Below are 13,478 nucleotides of genomic sequence, written 5' to 3' on the forward strand. Positions count from 1 at the left end.
AGTAAAAGGTATCACCCTACACACACAAAATGCTGGTGGAACACAGCAGGCCAGGCAGCATCTATAAGGAGAAGCACTGTCGACGTTTCAGGCCGAGATCCTTCGTCAGGACTAACTGAAAGGAAAGATACTAAGAGATTTGAAATTAGTGGGGGGAGGGGGAAATACGAAATGATAGGAGAAGACCAGAGTGGGTGGGATGAAGCTGAGAGCTGGAAAGGTGATTGGCGAAAGTGATACAGAGCTGAAGAAGGGAAAGGATCATGGGACGGGAGGCCTTGGAAGAAAGGGGGGGGGGGGAGCACCAGAGGGAGATGGAGAACAGGCAAACTAAATATGTCAGGGATGGGGTAAGAAGGGGAGGAGGGGCATTAACGGAAGTTAGAGAAGTCAATGTTCATGTCATCAGGTTGGAGGCTACCCAGCCGGTATATAAGGTGTTGTTCCTCCAACCTGAGTTTGGATTCATTTTGACAATAGAGGAGGCCATGGATAGACATATCAGAATGGGAATGGGACGTGGAATTAAAATGTGTGGCCACTGGGAGATCCTGCTTTCTCTGGCAGACCGAGTGTAGGTGTTCAGCGAAACGGCCTCCCAGTCTGCGTGGTGGTGAGGGAGGAAGTGTAAGGGCAGGTGTAGCACTTGTTCCGCTTATGTTAAGGTATCACCCTTACATTTTTAACTTTTTGGGTAGCTCCGTCAATGACTGGGATTACATTGAGTTTTAATTGACGTTCAACATTCTGGAACTTATTCCTGACATTCCGCAATTCTAAAGCGATTAGGAAACAATTAGACTTTAGAATAAAGCAGCCCTACCTACCTCTTCCAGTTTCTTCGAGTTACCGGTAACAAATACCACGCTTCCGACTTGTTTCCCAGCCATTTTTGATTTTGCCCGAGAGAAAAACGCTTCCGGGTAAGAGCAGGAGTCCCTCACGGATTGGTTGATTTGACAGAGGCGTCACCCCGCCTACAACGTATCGGCCAATGGATGCTTCCGGAGACCGGCCGGCGGTCCAATCAGATGCATCGGAACCTTGACCTGGACTGGAATGCACGTTATGGGAGTCAGTGAGAAGCAGGTAATATAGTAAACGCAGTTATAATTCTCTGGTGCTAATACCTTTCTTTCCAAAAATTTCTGCAGAAGTTTAGTAGAAGAAAATTTTTATGAATAAATAATAAATGTTGAGGCGAAGGTTGGGGAATGATGTCATCAGTTTGGTAAGTTAATGCAAAAAGAAAGTTAACGATTTCAGTGTCTTTTTTAAGATATGCAACTTAATTTTTTGCATATCTATACTTTATCTATGAACAATAAACTATAGATTTGAGGAAGATCGACGTTTAGTGATTTGGAAAATATGTATAAAATGAAAAATACGGTATTTGCAGAGAGAGAATCAGTTAATGGCTTTGGTTAATAGCCTTTCATCCGAACAGTTCATCAGAAAGGTAGAAGTGTGCTTGTTAGCAGTGGGAGCGAGAAAGGAATCCTGACAGGGATAAATATTTGGGGAAGAAGGGGTATACCTGTATTAGGAAGGGCTAGGTGATGAAAGATTTTTCTGTGTATTTATAAATCCGAGACAATTTCCATGACTATAATTGATACAAGACTGTACGATACAGAAACAGAATTAGGCCATTTCATCACAACTGATCCAGTTTTCCTCCCAGCCCAATCTGCTGCTTTCTCCCCACATCCCTTCATGTCCAGACCAACCAAGGATGTATCAACCTCTGCCTAAAATATACATAAAGACTTGGCCTTCAAAGCTGCCTGTGCTGACAAATTCCACAGACTATCAACTCCATTGAAATAATGTCATGGTTCTGGCAAAGCAGAAGTAAAATAAAACACATGCTTTTGGATGATGATTTATTCCTCAGCAGAGTTAGTCTCTGGGAAAGGATAATTTGCCTCTTCTGCAGGTCTATGGGTTTGGAAGTGACTAATGGGGGTAATGTGGGAACCACAGGCTTTCCATACCATGGGGTTGGAGGTGTGTGATGCGGCTAGTCAGGATGTTTATGGGATGGTGCACTGCATGCAGAATCTCTGCCATCAATGTGTGGTCTCGAGGTTCTCAGTAACACCCTAAGTTCTTCATTTCCACCTTTAAGTGCTCATGGCCAGAGAGAAGTAGGAATTCTGCTGTGATTTAGATTATCCTCGAGTCTTTTCCCCTGCCCTTCTGAAAATTTGCTTAGATATCGAAGTTCAGAATGAGTGCCTGCTTTGGGAATCTGGTGTTGGGCATGTGACCAATCTGGCTTCCTCAGCGTGGCTTACTGAGTCTAACCAGAATCTCAGGGCTGGTGACTGTTGTCCGGAGGATAGATTGATCTGATGGGGGCAAGTTGGCAGTGGACCTTGACTTTGTGGATGTTGGGTGGGGGCACATCTTCTGATATGTTTCACTGGAAAAGCTGACCGTGGCTTGGAGCTCGGTCTTTGTGTTTGTGTGTGAATGGCAGCAATTGCTGATGTTGGGGTGGCATTGGTTCTGGGGTGCAGTCCAGTCATGTAGGTTGAATAGTTCTCGTTAGCTCGGCTCCTGCAGGATCTTAGTTTGCAGTGAGGCACAAGTGTCTGGGTAACGGTGCGGCACTGTTGGACATTGGCCTTTGCCTGGGCAGTGTTCTGCTATAGCCCCATGGCACAGTCTTTTCTGCTGTCATTGGAAGTGATTATCTGGCTTCCACTTGGGGCCGGTTGGGGAGTATGTTGAAAAAGTTCAAAGTAAGTTTATTATCAGAGTTCATATGTTACCATATGCAACCCTGATATTCATTTTCTTGTGACCCTACTCAAAATGTCTACAGAATAATAACTATAACAGGATCAATGGAAGTTGGCTTTCAACCAGAGTGCAGAAGACAACAAATTGTGCAAATACAAAAAGAAAGAAATAATTATAAATAAGTAAGCGATAGAGATTGAGAAAGTGAAATGAAGAGTCCTTGGAAGTGAGTCTATTTCAATGATGAGGCAGGTGATGTCAGTGAAGTGTTTTTTTGTTGAAATCAGTTTTGATTATCTAAAGTATGGAACAGATTTTTCCAGAGTCCTGTCAGCAACGATATTCCTCCATCCAGCACCTAAATTGCCCAGGGTTTGTATGCCAGTTTGCATCTTTATCCCAACAGGTTATGTGGGTACTGTGCTTTTTAAGGCAACACGTGGAGGAAGTGACTTTATTTTAATAACATATTTCCTTGTGAGTCTGTGAAGTCTGTGCTCCACTTTGAAGATTTTATTGGGCTAAGGTGATTGCTGTTTCTGCTTAGGACATTGGGATGTGATGGTGTTTCTTGGTTTCTTAATTTGGAATGCAACAACTCAGAGTACATGTTTCTGAGATAATTTTTTATTGATCTAAGCAAAATCCCATGAAGCAAAGCAGAGTTTCAGCCTGAGTGAATCAAAATGAGTGAGGCCTTACCAACGTTGCAGGTCTGGAGGAACTCAGACTGGACGGCTTGTTGAATTGTTAGCATTTTTATTTTAATAATTTATCATTACCCATTTTAATCCTGATTTTTACCTATACGTAACTTTGGATCTGCCAACAGAGACTTACTTTCATGTCCCTTGAATCACAATCCCAATCTGTTTAAAAAATGCCTTGTGTTGTATCAACTTTGCAGGTTGGGTGGAGAATTCAGGTTGTCCCTGAGTTACGAATGTCCAACTTACGAACCGAGGAAGGAGAACACTGTCCGCCATTTTAAGTCAGATCGCGATGCCGTCTGCCATTTTAAGTCGTTGCCATTGACACTGTGTTGAGTGTTTAACTTTGTATTTGGCTGAAAATTTTCTTAGTAAGTTTCACCCTGACCCCGCTCCCCCCCTCCCCCACCGTTTCGGTTGGCTGGTGGCACAGTGAGATCTGCAAGTTCGATTCAGTGACAGACCGCTCCCGTGCCGGGTTGATGTTGAGCTGGATACTCGACCTCGTAAAAAAAATACACTGCCATCTCCAGTTTAAATATCCACAAGGAATATTGTGGAGGATCAAATACCCAAACCCAGCACAGCCCCCACTTGTCCCATTTAGCCTGTCTCAGTGCGGTGGTCCTTAGGACCCAGCGGGGCTCGGGACCCGCCGCCCGCAGTGTTTCTGTTCCATTGACGGGAAGCGATCGTGATTGAAAATAAAGTGGAGATAATAAAGCATTTGGAAAGAGGTGAAATGCCATCTGTCATTGGAAAACCGTTAGGCTATAGTTGGTCAACAATCGGAACAATTTTAAAGGATAACAGATAAAGTGAGGATAATGGAGCATGTGAAAGGCCCTGCCCTGATGAAAGCTACAATTATTACCAAGCAACGCAGTGGTTTAATTATTGGAATACATATGTTTCCTAAGTGTTTTATATGCATAGAAAGGTAAAATATATACTGTATACTAAGACAAATGTTTGACTAACTGACGCTAAATAATACCGGATGTACCTGTTCTGACTTACATACAAATCCGACTTAAAGACTGACTCAGGAACGGAACTCGTATGTAACCCGGGGACTGCCTTTAGTTTATTTTGTCATATAAAAATAACAAATCTGTTTCCCCCAATTCAGTAACATCCCAAAGAAAGCAGTGCTGTAAAACTTTGAGTATTAGTTTTGCTTGTCTAATTCAGTGTCCCAAAAAAAATCAAATCTGTAATTTCTGTACTAAAGGACATATGTTTGAATACCTACATATTTTACAAAATAAACCAGTGTGGCCTCATTACTGTATGTGAGTAATTTAGAGAATTTTCATTTGACTGAAAAGTGGACATTAGAAATAAATTGGAAAGTGTTAACAAGTGTCTAATTTCTGAAGGATTGAAAATGAATTTGCTGCCGAAGTCTTCAAAAGAGTTCAGTTCGGCTGAATATTGGGAGACATTCTTCAAGAAGCGGGGTGGAAGTGCGTTTGAGTGGTATGGGACCTACATGGATCATTGTGCAGTGCTGCACAAGTATATTAAGCCCAAAGAAAAGGTATGGTCATTATCTAATTGTACTCTATGAAAATTCAATGTTGTTTGAGTGCTTTAAAAAATCCTGTTGGTTTCCGTTTCTACTTGTATTTTTGATTTGAGGAAAGAATCTATAAACACTTTATAGTGGGATGCTTCGTGCAATCAAGATCCATTGTTTGCCTGCATTAAGTATGACTCCCATTTTGACTTGAAAGAGTCCGTCCAAACAGGTGGGTATCACACATGAGCGACATGAGTTTTCGTTTTGATCAAACAGCTTGACATGCATTAATGTTCAAGGGTCACTCCAGAACTTGAGGACAGACTCGAGGCCGGGGTTTCCCAAGTTGGGGTCCATGGACCCTTTGGTTAATGGTAGGGATCCAAGGCATAAAAAGGGTTGGGAACCCCTGATCTAGGCTAAGAGGCCAGGTCCTACACTGTTTGCTCATCGACTATTATGAGGTTAGTAATGCAGAGGGTTAGGCCAACCGAGTTCAAATCCCACCATTGGAAAATGTGGTAATTAAATTTAAAAATAAAGACACTAGTAGTGAAGATCACAAAACTATTGGATTGCCATTAAAAAAAACCCACCTGATTTGGGGGGTGGGGGAAATCTTATCGTTTTTACCCATTCTTGCCTTTATTTAACTTCAGGTCCTTCAATGTCAATATTCCCAAAAAATGGCCTGACAAGCTGTTCAGTTTACGGGCGGTTAGGAATGGACAAGAAGTACTGGCCGTGCCAGTAGCACCCCTCAAGCAGACAATATAGAACAGTACAGCACAAAGCCAGGCTGTGCTGAACGTTATGCTGAATTAAATTAAATCTCTTCTGACTCTATATGATTCATATTCTTCCATTCTCTGCATATTCTTGTGTTTATCTAACAGCGTATTGAACACTAACATATCTGCTTCATCATGTCCGCTGGCAGCCCATTCCAGGTACAAGCCACTCAATGTGTGTATGAAAATGATCAAAAACACCTGCTCCACCACCTTTAAACTTTTCCCTCCCATCTGAAATGCATGCCCTCTAGTATTTGACATATCTACACTGAGGAAAAGATTCTGACTGTCTACTCTACCTTTGCCCCTCATAATTTTATGTACGTCCACTTTTTCAGATAAATCCTGAGGGAATTTTATTCTATGTCTCAAATTTTTGGGTAGTGATTTGTGAATTCTGTAACTTGAATGTGTGAACCTACCTGTGCAGTGTTAGTAGTCTACACTTAAAGCTGGTGATGGGGTCAGTTATCTCTGCTGGTGGTGAGCCTTCACAGTGTACAATAGTGGTTGCCAACATTTTTAAGTCCAAGATTCCCTACCTCAGCCTTAGTGAAAGGCAAGATCTACCTACTAAATCGTTTAGAGAAAAAAACAGCTCAGATTGTACTTCCAACTTGAGGCCTTTTATTTGGGTTAATTGTATTTGAATTACATAAAATGCTTTAGTCAAACTTTCAAATTAATTCAACCAAGAAAACACTGTAACTAGCATATCAAACAGGCCATAGCTGTCTTTCTTTAAGAATATTTCAATACTTCATACATTTAATTCTAAGTTTTATTATTTAATTTTATTTCAACATGAAAAATAAGTGAATAAAAATTGACGGTTGGCCTCAGTGTGATGACTGGGGCTGAATACTTTCTGCTAGTTCCCTGAAATTTGGCTCATAACTCCAGACAGCCAGTCTGAGACAGTCTGTGAGGTGTCTTGTCAGTAAGACAGCTCCTGTACTTAGATTTAATGATGTTCATCTGTGAAAATGCAATTTCACAGGTAAGTTGACCCGGAGTAGGCACTGACTTTTACTGCACCTGTGGTGAGATGAGGCAACTTTTCCCTGCTGACAAACCCCCAAAAGTCACCGTCCCTTGATCTTGCTTTAAGCTCAATGTCATTTTGAAAATCAATTCTTTCCATTTCGGTATCACTTGGCACACCAAATACTTGCTGGAATTTGGCTGCTCTCTGTTCTATATCGATCGGCAGAAATAGGTTTGAAATAAATGCAGCAATATCTTTCATGACGTTTAGCTCCCCAAAACACCGATTGAACTCTATTGCCAGTTTGTCTAGGTAAGCACAGTACTGCTCAGGGCGAAAAGCATTTTTTTCCTTCATGGCCTGTAACATTTTCTTCAATTTGGGAAAGTGTGTCAACCTCCCGTTTTTAAAATTTGAAATCCAAACACCGAGCTTGGCCTTAAACGTGCTTATCATGTGGGGCAGGTGTCAGTCTTTTCCTATGAACTTGTTGTTTAGTGCGTTTAATTTGGCCGTTAGGTCTGTCAGAAACCCTAAATCCAGTAGCCATTCATCATCCGACAGTTCCTCGTGCTCCTTGTTTCTTGTTGACAGAAAAGTCTTTATCTCAGGCAGAAAGAACGGAAGTAAAACCCCGCAACCCCGGAAACAACCTCTCTTTACAAACACCTTTCTGTAGTGGAAGTATTGCTATATTACCATTATCCTAATTGGTATTACTTATTTTTATAATGGTCACATTACAACAGTATTTGTGTATTTTTCTTTTCTTTTCATGATCTACTGGGAAAGTCTCAATCGCGATCGACTGGTTGGTGACCACTAGTGTATAGGTTTAGTTGCTGAGACCCCTTCATTACCACTGTGACTACACTTAAGAAGTGCATCATTTATTATAAAATGCTTCGGATGCCATAAGGTCCCAAAAGGTATAGTTCCAAATCCTTTTACCCTGGGAAGCCTGCCATAACTACGAGACACAGCTTACACTTGACTCTCTGTGGCTGCTTGTCCATGCTCCTTGAAGAGATCCAGTGAGCTCTTGATTTGTAAGGACAGCTGCTGGAAGATGCCTCACTGTCAATTAACTTGAGGTTGAAGGATGCAATCTTGCCTGTAACTTGCACATCCTGAGTACTAATTAAAAGACAACTAGATTGTGGGATTTGTGGCTTTGTAATAATAGTCTTGCCTGGCTGGTGGCGTAGTGGCGTCAGCACTGGACTTTGGGGCGAGAGATCCCGAGTTCAAATCCAGCTGGCTCCCTTGTACGCTCTCCATCCATGCTGGGTTAAGAGCTGGTGATCTCTTTAAAAAAAAAACTCACCCAGCAGAAGGCAAAGCCAAACCACTGGTGTAACTTGGCACATACATGATTTCCCAATATGTTAGAGCGGCATGGAGGGAAATCGTCTGCCAACTGGAAATTCCAGATGCGACCTACTGATGACAACGAATAATAGTCTATTTTCAACCCATGGTTCCTCATGTTCCATTTATGCAATCTGCATTCTCAATATGATAACTTTCCCTATTGGGGTAAATGAACCCTCCAGCTCTCTTTCTGTCCTTCCCTCCATAAAAATAGCGCGTATAGAATGATATGCTCTCTCAATATAAGAGCCTGGCATGAGCTTTTTTTTGGCTATTTGTTGTGAAGGGGGTAGATTTGAAAGTAGATTAGACACGCTGGTTTGTGGAGATTAAGATAAGAGAGGATGAAGAGAAACTCCTTAGTGACCCAGGGTACAGTAGCGTAGTGGTTAGCGCAATGCTTTACAGCATCAGTGGCTCAGGTTCAATTGCCGCCATTGCCTGTAAGGCGTTTGTACGTTTTGTAGTTTTAGAACAGTGGGATAGAAGCTGTTTGAGTGTGGAGCTATGTTTATCAGGCTTTTGTATTTCTGCCTAACAGGAGAGGGTAGAAGAGAGGAGGTGCAGTTTGGGAGGGGTCTTTGATACATTGGCTCCCTTTTCAAGGCATTGAGAAGTGTAGACAGTTCATCGAAGGAAGGCTTATTTTTGTGTTCTGCTAATCTCCCTTGGTGATTTTGATTTTAACCCTCAGTCTCTTAATCATGTCCTGTTCAAGTTCATTATTTCCGTTTCCCTGCCTCCCTCCCTCAAAAGATTCCCCATTGCAGACACATCTGCACCTTGATATTTTCATGATGTTGAACATGGTATGGATTGTCCCTGATGACTTCCTTATACCCCTCTGCACCTCCAGTCCATCCATAGCTCTTTCAGCTGTTCTTACTTCTGCCTGTACCTGTTACTGGAAAAGCTCTTGTCTAGTTCACGCAGATTCATTGCATCTAAGTAATGTCTCCCCCAGAGAGTTTTGGAGACTACCTCATTGGAAGGTTGAGGGCCATGGGGATCTGGCGCAGAGGTGGAGTTGAGGCTTGGGGTTGATTGGCTCTGTTCATCTTGAGTGAAGTGGGAGTGTGTGGCCTACTCCCTGTTCTCACTCTTGTTTCTCTTCCCTCCAGGTCCTCGTTGTTGGCTGTGGTAACTCTGAGCTCAGCGAGCAGATGTATGACGTTGGTTACCAGAACATCACCAACATCGACATCAGTGAGGTTGTGATCGGTCACATGAAGGAGCGCAATGCAGCTCTCCGGCCAGCAATGGCCTTTACGAAGATGGACATGATGCAGATGGACTTCAGCGACTCCCAGTTTCAGGTTGTGCTGGACAAGGGGACCCTGGACGCTGTCATGACCGACGAGAGCGACGGGACGCTGCGCAACGTGGAGAGGATGTTTGCGGAGATCGGGCGGGTCCTGCAGGTGGGTGGGCGGTTCCTGTGCATCTCGCTGGCGCAGGAGCATATCGCGAGGAAAGTGGTGAGCCACTTCTCCCGGGAGGGCTGGCCCGTGCGAGTCCACGCCTTCGAGGAGCAGGGCGAGGCCAGTCGGCAGTTCCGGATGACGGTGTTCACCTTTGTGTTCACCAAGTTCCGGAAGCTTCCTGGGGCCAGGCAGGAGATCCTGGAGATGTGCATGGAGGAGCAGGAGAAGCCGCTTCGCCTGGAGAGCACGGAGCGGCTGCTGGAGCTGGTGAAGGCACGGCAGCAGTACACACTGCTCCGAAACCACCTGGCCAGGGGCTCCGGCAGCGGGGAGAATGTGTCCGTCACCCTTTGCAACAGGGAGTCTGGGAAACCCCGCTACACCTTCTACGTTGTTGATCAGCCCTCCGTGAGGCCTGCTCAGGCAAACAACTTCGCAATTTTCATAGGTGAGTACGATCCTGAGGTGTGGGGCGGGGTTGAAGGGTTTGCTCAGGGGCTTTGTGCCATAAGGCAGCTTGTGATGAGAAATGGAAATGCCATGGATTGTAAATCTTCGTCAGTTCCTGGGTGATCTGTGTTGTAATTGGTTTAATTTGCAACATGTAGCACGGTACAGTGAAGAACCTTGCTTTGCACGCCATTGATACAGATAATTTCAGCATGTCAGTACACTGAGGGAGCACAAAGGAATAAACAATAACAGAATGTGGAACTCTGTGTTACACTCACAGAGAAAGTGCGGTGCAGGCAGACGACAAGCTGCAAGGCATGTTGAGGCCGATTATGAGCACAAGTGTCCATCTTATCGTACAAGAGGTCCGTTCAGTGGGTGAGCAGCTGTCTTTGAGCCTAGTGCCACAAGCTCTCAGGCATTTGTATCTTGTTCCTAGTAAGAGAGGGGAGAAGAGAGAATTCCTGGGGAGGGCGGGGTCTTTGATTAAACACGAAGGATTCTACAGAAGCTGAAAGTGCAGAGCAACACAACAAAACGCTGGAGGAGTGCTTCCCCTCACACAGCTGTCCTCCAGCATTTTGTTTGGGGCCTTTGATTATACTGGCTGCTTTGCCAAGGCAGCAAGAAGTGGAGGGGGACAATGGGGGAGAGGCTGTGTCATTGGCTTGGATTAAAAGTAAGCTTTTTTTCCTCGCCTTTCCAGTGAGTTCCATGAGGTTGCTGCATTGTACAATACTGTGTAGAGGTCTTAGGCACCCTATATGGTGCCAGATGGTATGGCCTCCACAGAGCCCTGATCTTAACATCATCGAGGCTGCCTGAGATTACTCGGAGGGACAGAAGTCGGTGAGACAGCCAAAGTCTGCAGAAGAACTGTGGCAAATTCTCCCAAGATGCGTGGAACAATTTTCTTTAAAAACTGCACAAATGTACCCAAGGGAATTGATGCAGTTTTAAAGGCAAAGGGTGATCACAGAAGTATTGATTTGAGTTAGTTTTTCACAGTGTACTGCTCGTAAATTTATAGTCCATTTTCTGATATTTAGAAACTTTTCATTTAATTAGTTTTGAAAGAATCTTCGCTTTACAGAATTTTTATTTGCATCTGCCTGAGACTTTTGCACAGTGCTATACATATGAATTAAATTTCTTGCAGGAAGTTGAAGTTGTGTCTATGCACCAAATCAGCTTCAGTAAGATTTCTATATCTGCAGTATCTCACTGCTTGAAAGGGAAGATTTCTCCATTTTCTTATGCTGAGGTGACTATCTGACCTATCCATCTGGCTTCGTGACTGGTCGTATGAGTTTCTAGACAGATTATGTACATACCTCCTCCAATCATTGAAGCAGGTTTTTGCAGGTTGATTTTGTTTTAGGACACAGCTATAATTATCAGAGAACTTGAATATAGATGTGTGCCTGCTCTTTCAGAAAAAGAGAAGAGCGCTACAAAGTATGGGAAAGCTCTGTATCTGCCTGATAATGTGGAAAATAGTCCTGATGCACCTTAATCAGAGCAGATTCTATCTGATTAATTACCAGTCAGTTTACTCTCAGTCACACTGAAGTGATAGAAGTTGTCATACATCCGTGCACTTATTCCCCAATAACCTATATGCCAGTGCCTGTTTGGATTTCACTCAGGTTAGTCACATGTGGGTTTAGACTGATTGCCCTTGATGTCAAGTTGGTATTTGATTCAGTACAGTGACAAGGAAACTGGGTAAAATTGAAGTTGGTAGTCAACTTGGAGGAAAGGCACCAGTAGTTGGTTGTATCATTGCATAAGAAAGATGCTGATGATTGTCAGAGGACAATCATCACAGGACATCACTGGAGGAATTCCTCAGGCTAAGTGCTAGGCCTTCTAGCTGCTTCATCACCTGTCGCAAATGGGGATGGTTCACTGTGGATGACGCAGTGTTTAACTCCGTTTTCATGCATGCTGTTAGCCCTATTCAGGCATGAGCTGATGGTAGCAACTAACATTCAAGGCACTGAGGTGCCAGGCAATAAATTACTCCAATAAGGGTGAGCCTAGTGATGTTCAATGTCTTTGCCATTGCCCCATAGCTGATATACTGCAGCCCAGGCAACATCCTGGTGAATCTATTTTCCAGTGCAATCACGTCGTCCGTATAACTTTGCATCTCAGCCCAAAACATCAGCTCTTTATTCCTTTCCATTAATGCTTCCTGACCTGCTGAGTTCTTCCACCATTTTGTATGTGTTGCTTTTAACTCCAGCTGAGATTTAACCAATATTTTATAAAAGTAGACCAAAATTTCTCTGCTCTTGTATTCTTTGCCATATCTATTACATGCAAGTTTTGCACATAATACCTTCACGGTCTTAAGCACTTGTGGTGCAGCCTTCAGGGCTCTTAAGCTTGTTCATTACGGTCTCTCCATTGGTCTACCCTTGTTAGTGCTTCCCAATTGCTTTTCAAATTAAATTCCATCTGTTAGTGCTCAGCTATTGTATCAATTGATCAGTATTATTCATCACTATCAACAGCACAAGAGGTTTATGTCTAGTTATTGTTGAGAAAGCTGTAATCCCTTTCTCTTTATATGATGTTACTTCTCAGTGGTTGGACCACCCATTTCTCTCTACAGTCAGCGGGTGGGGTGTGTACCGTTGATGAAATGCATCAAGGTTGCTCACTCAAGCTCCTCCAGGAGCAGCTTGCAGAACCAGTCTCTACCACCGAAAAGGACAACAGCAGCAGGTGCAGGAAATTACCAGCGTCTGCAGGTGCCTGGTCCTTTCTCACTGCTGCCTCCAGCATCACTCTTATCTCTGGCTCCTCTGTGGAGTCCATATGTTCTCTTCGGAACTATAGGGGTTTCTTTGGGGATGATACGGTTTAAAAGACATGGAAGTTTTTGGTTAGTTGACCACAAATTGCCACCAGTGTCTTGGTGAATTGTAGAGTCTGGGGAAAGTTGGTAAGAATGTGGGGAAAAATCGGGGATTAAAGGAGGATTGGTTTAAATGTGTGGTTGTGTGGACCTGCTTCGTGTTGTACCTCTCAGTTCCTGAAGGTTGCTCATCATTATCTTCAGGGGAGGGCAGTGAATGTCCCTGGTGCCCAGGTTCCCAAAATGAATCTGAGCGAAAAGTCATTTCGTCTGGAAATGTTTGCTTTCTAACACCCTTTCTCAGATGTTGCTGAATTTTTTTTTCCCCTCTTACCTGCTCTAATGTCTGACGTAGTGTCAAGTACTGTTGAATGGCCAACCTAGAGTGATGCAGAGCAGAAGCATGTTCTTCACCATTCCCCATTCCCTTTTCCCTCTCAAACCTTATCTCCTTGCCTGCCCATCGCTCTCCCTTCCTTTTCATTCTTCCATGGCCTCCTGTCCTCTCCTGTTAGATTCTACCTTCTCTAGCCCTGTCTCTCTTTCACCAATCAACTTCCCAGCTTCACCCCTCCACCGCCCAGTGT

At 43.6% G+C, this 13,478-nt stretch overlaps 2 protein-coding genes across 5 annotated transcripts in view; one reads left to right on the forward strand and one right to left on the reverse strand.

Moving 5' to 3' along the window:
* Positions 1 to 909, reverse strand: part of itpa (inosine triphosphatase (nucleoside triphosphate pyrophosphatase)) — a 37,811-nt gene extending 36,902 nt beyond the window's left edge. The window contains exon 1 of the mRNA XM_059984811.1: positions 828 to 909. Within this exon, the coding sequence (XP_059840794.1) occupies positions 828 to 890 (63 nt within the window). The 5' untranslated portion in view covers positions 891 to 909. The remainder of the gene's footprint in view (positions 1 to 827) is intronic.
* A 129-nt stretch (positions 910 to 1,038) lies between these two features.
* The window catches only part of mettl13 (methyltransferase 13, eEF1A lysine and N-terminal methyltransferase), a 49,552-nt gene continuing 37,112 nt past the window's right edge, over positions 1,039 to 13,478 (forward strand). For 2 of the 4 annotated variants that reach the window (XM_059984826.1, XM_059984823.1), the window contains exons 1-3: positions 1,096 to 1,231; positions 4,847 to 5,007; positions 9,267 to 10,017. In XM_059984826.1, the coding sequence (XP_059840809.1) occupies positions 4,855 to 5,007; positions 9,267 to 10,017 (904 nt within the window). In that variant the 5' untranslated portion in view covers positions 1,096 to 1,231; positions 4,847 to 4,854. The other 2 variants (XM_059984824.1, XM_059984825.1) reach the window with 2 other exon arrangements.

The sequence above is a fragment of the Hypanus sabinus genome, chromosome 11, assembly GCF_030144855.1.
Source record: "Hypanus sabinus isolate sHypSab1 chromosome 11, sHypSab1.hap1, whole genome shotgun sequence".
Classification (NCBI taxonomy): Eukaryota; Metazoa; Chordata; class Chondrichthyes; order Myliobatiformes; family Dasyatidae; genus Hypanus; species Hypanus sabinus.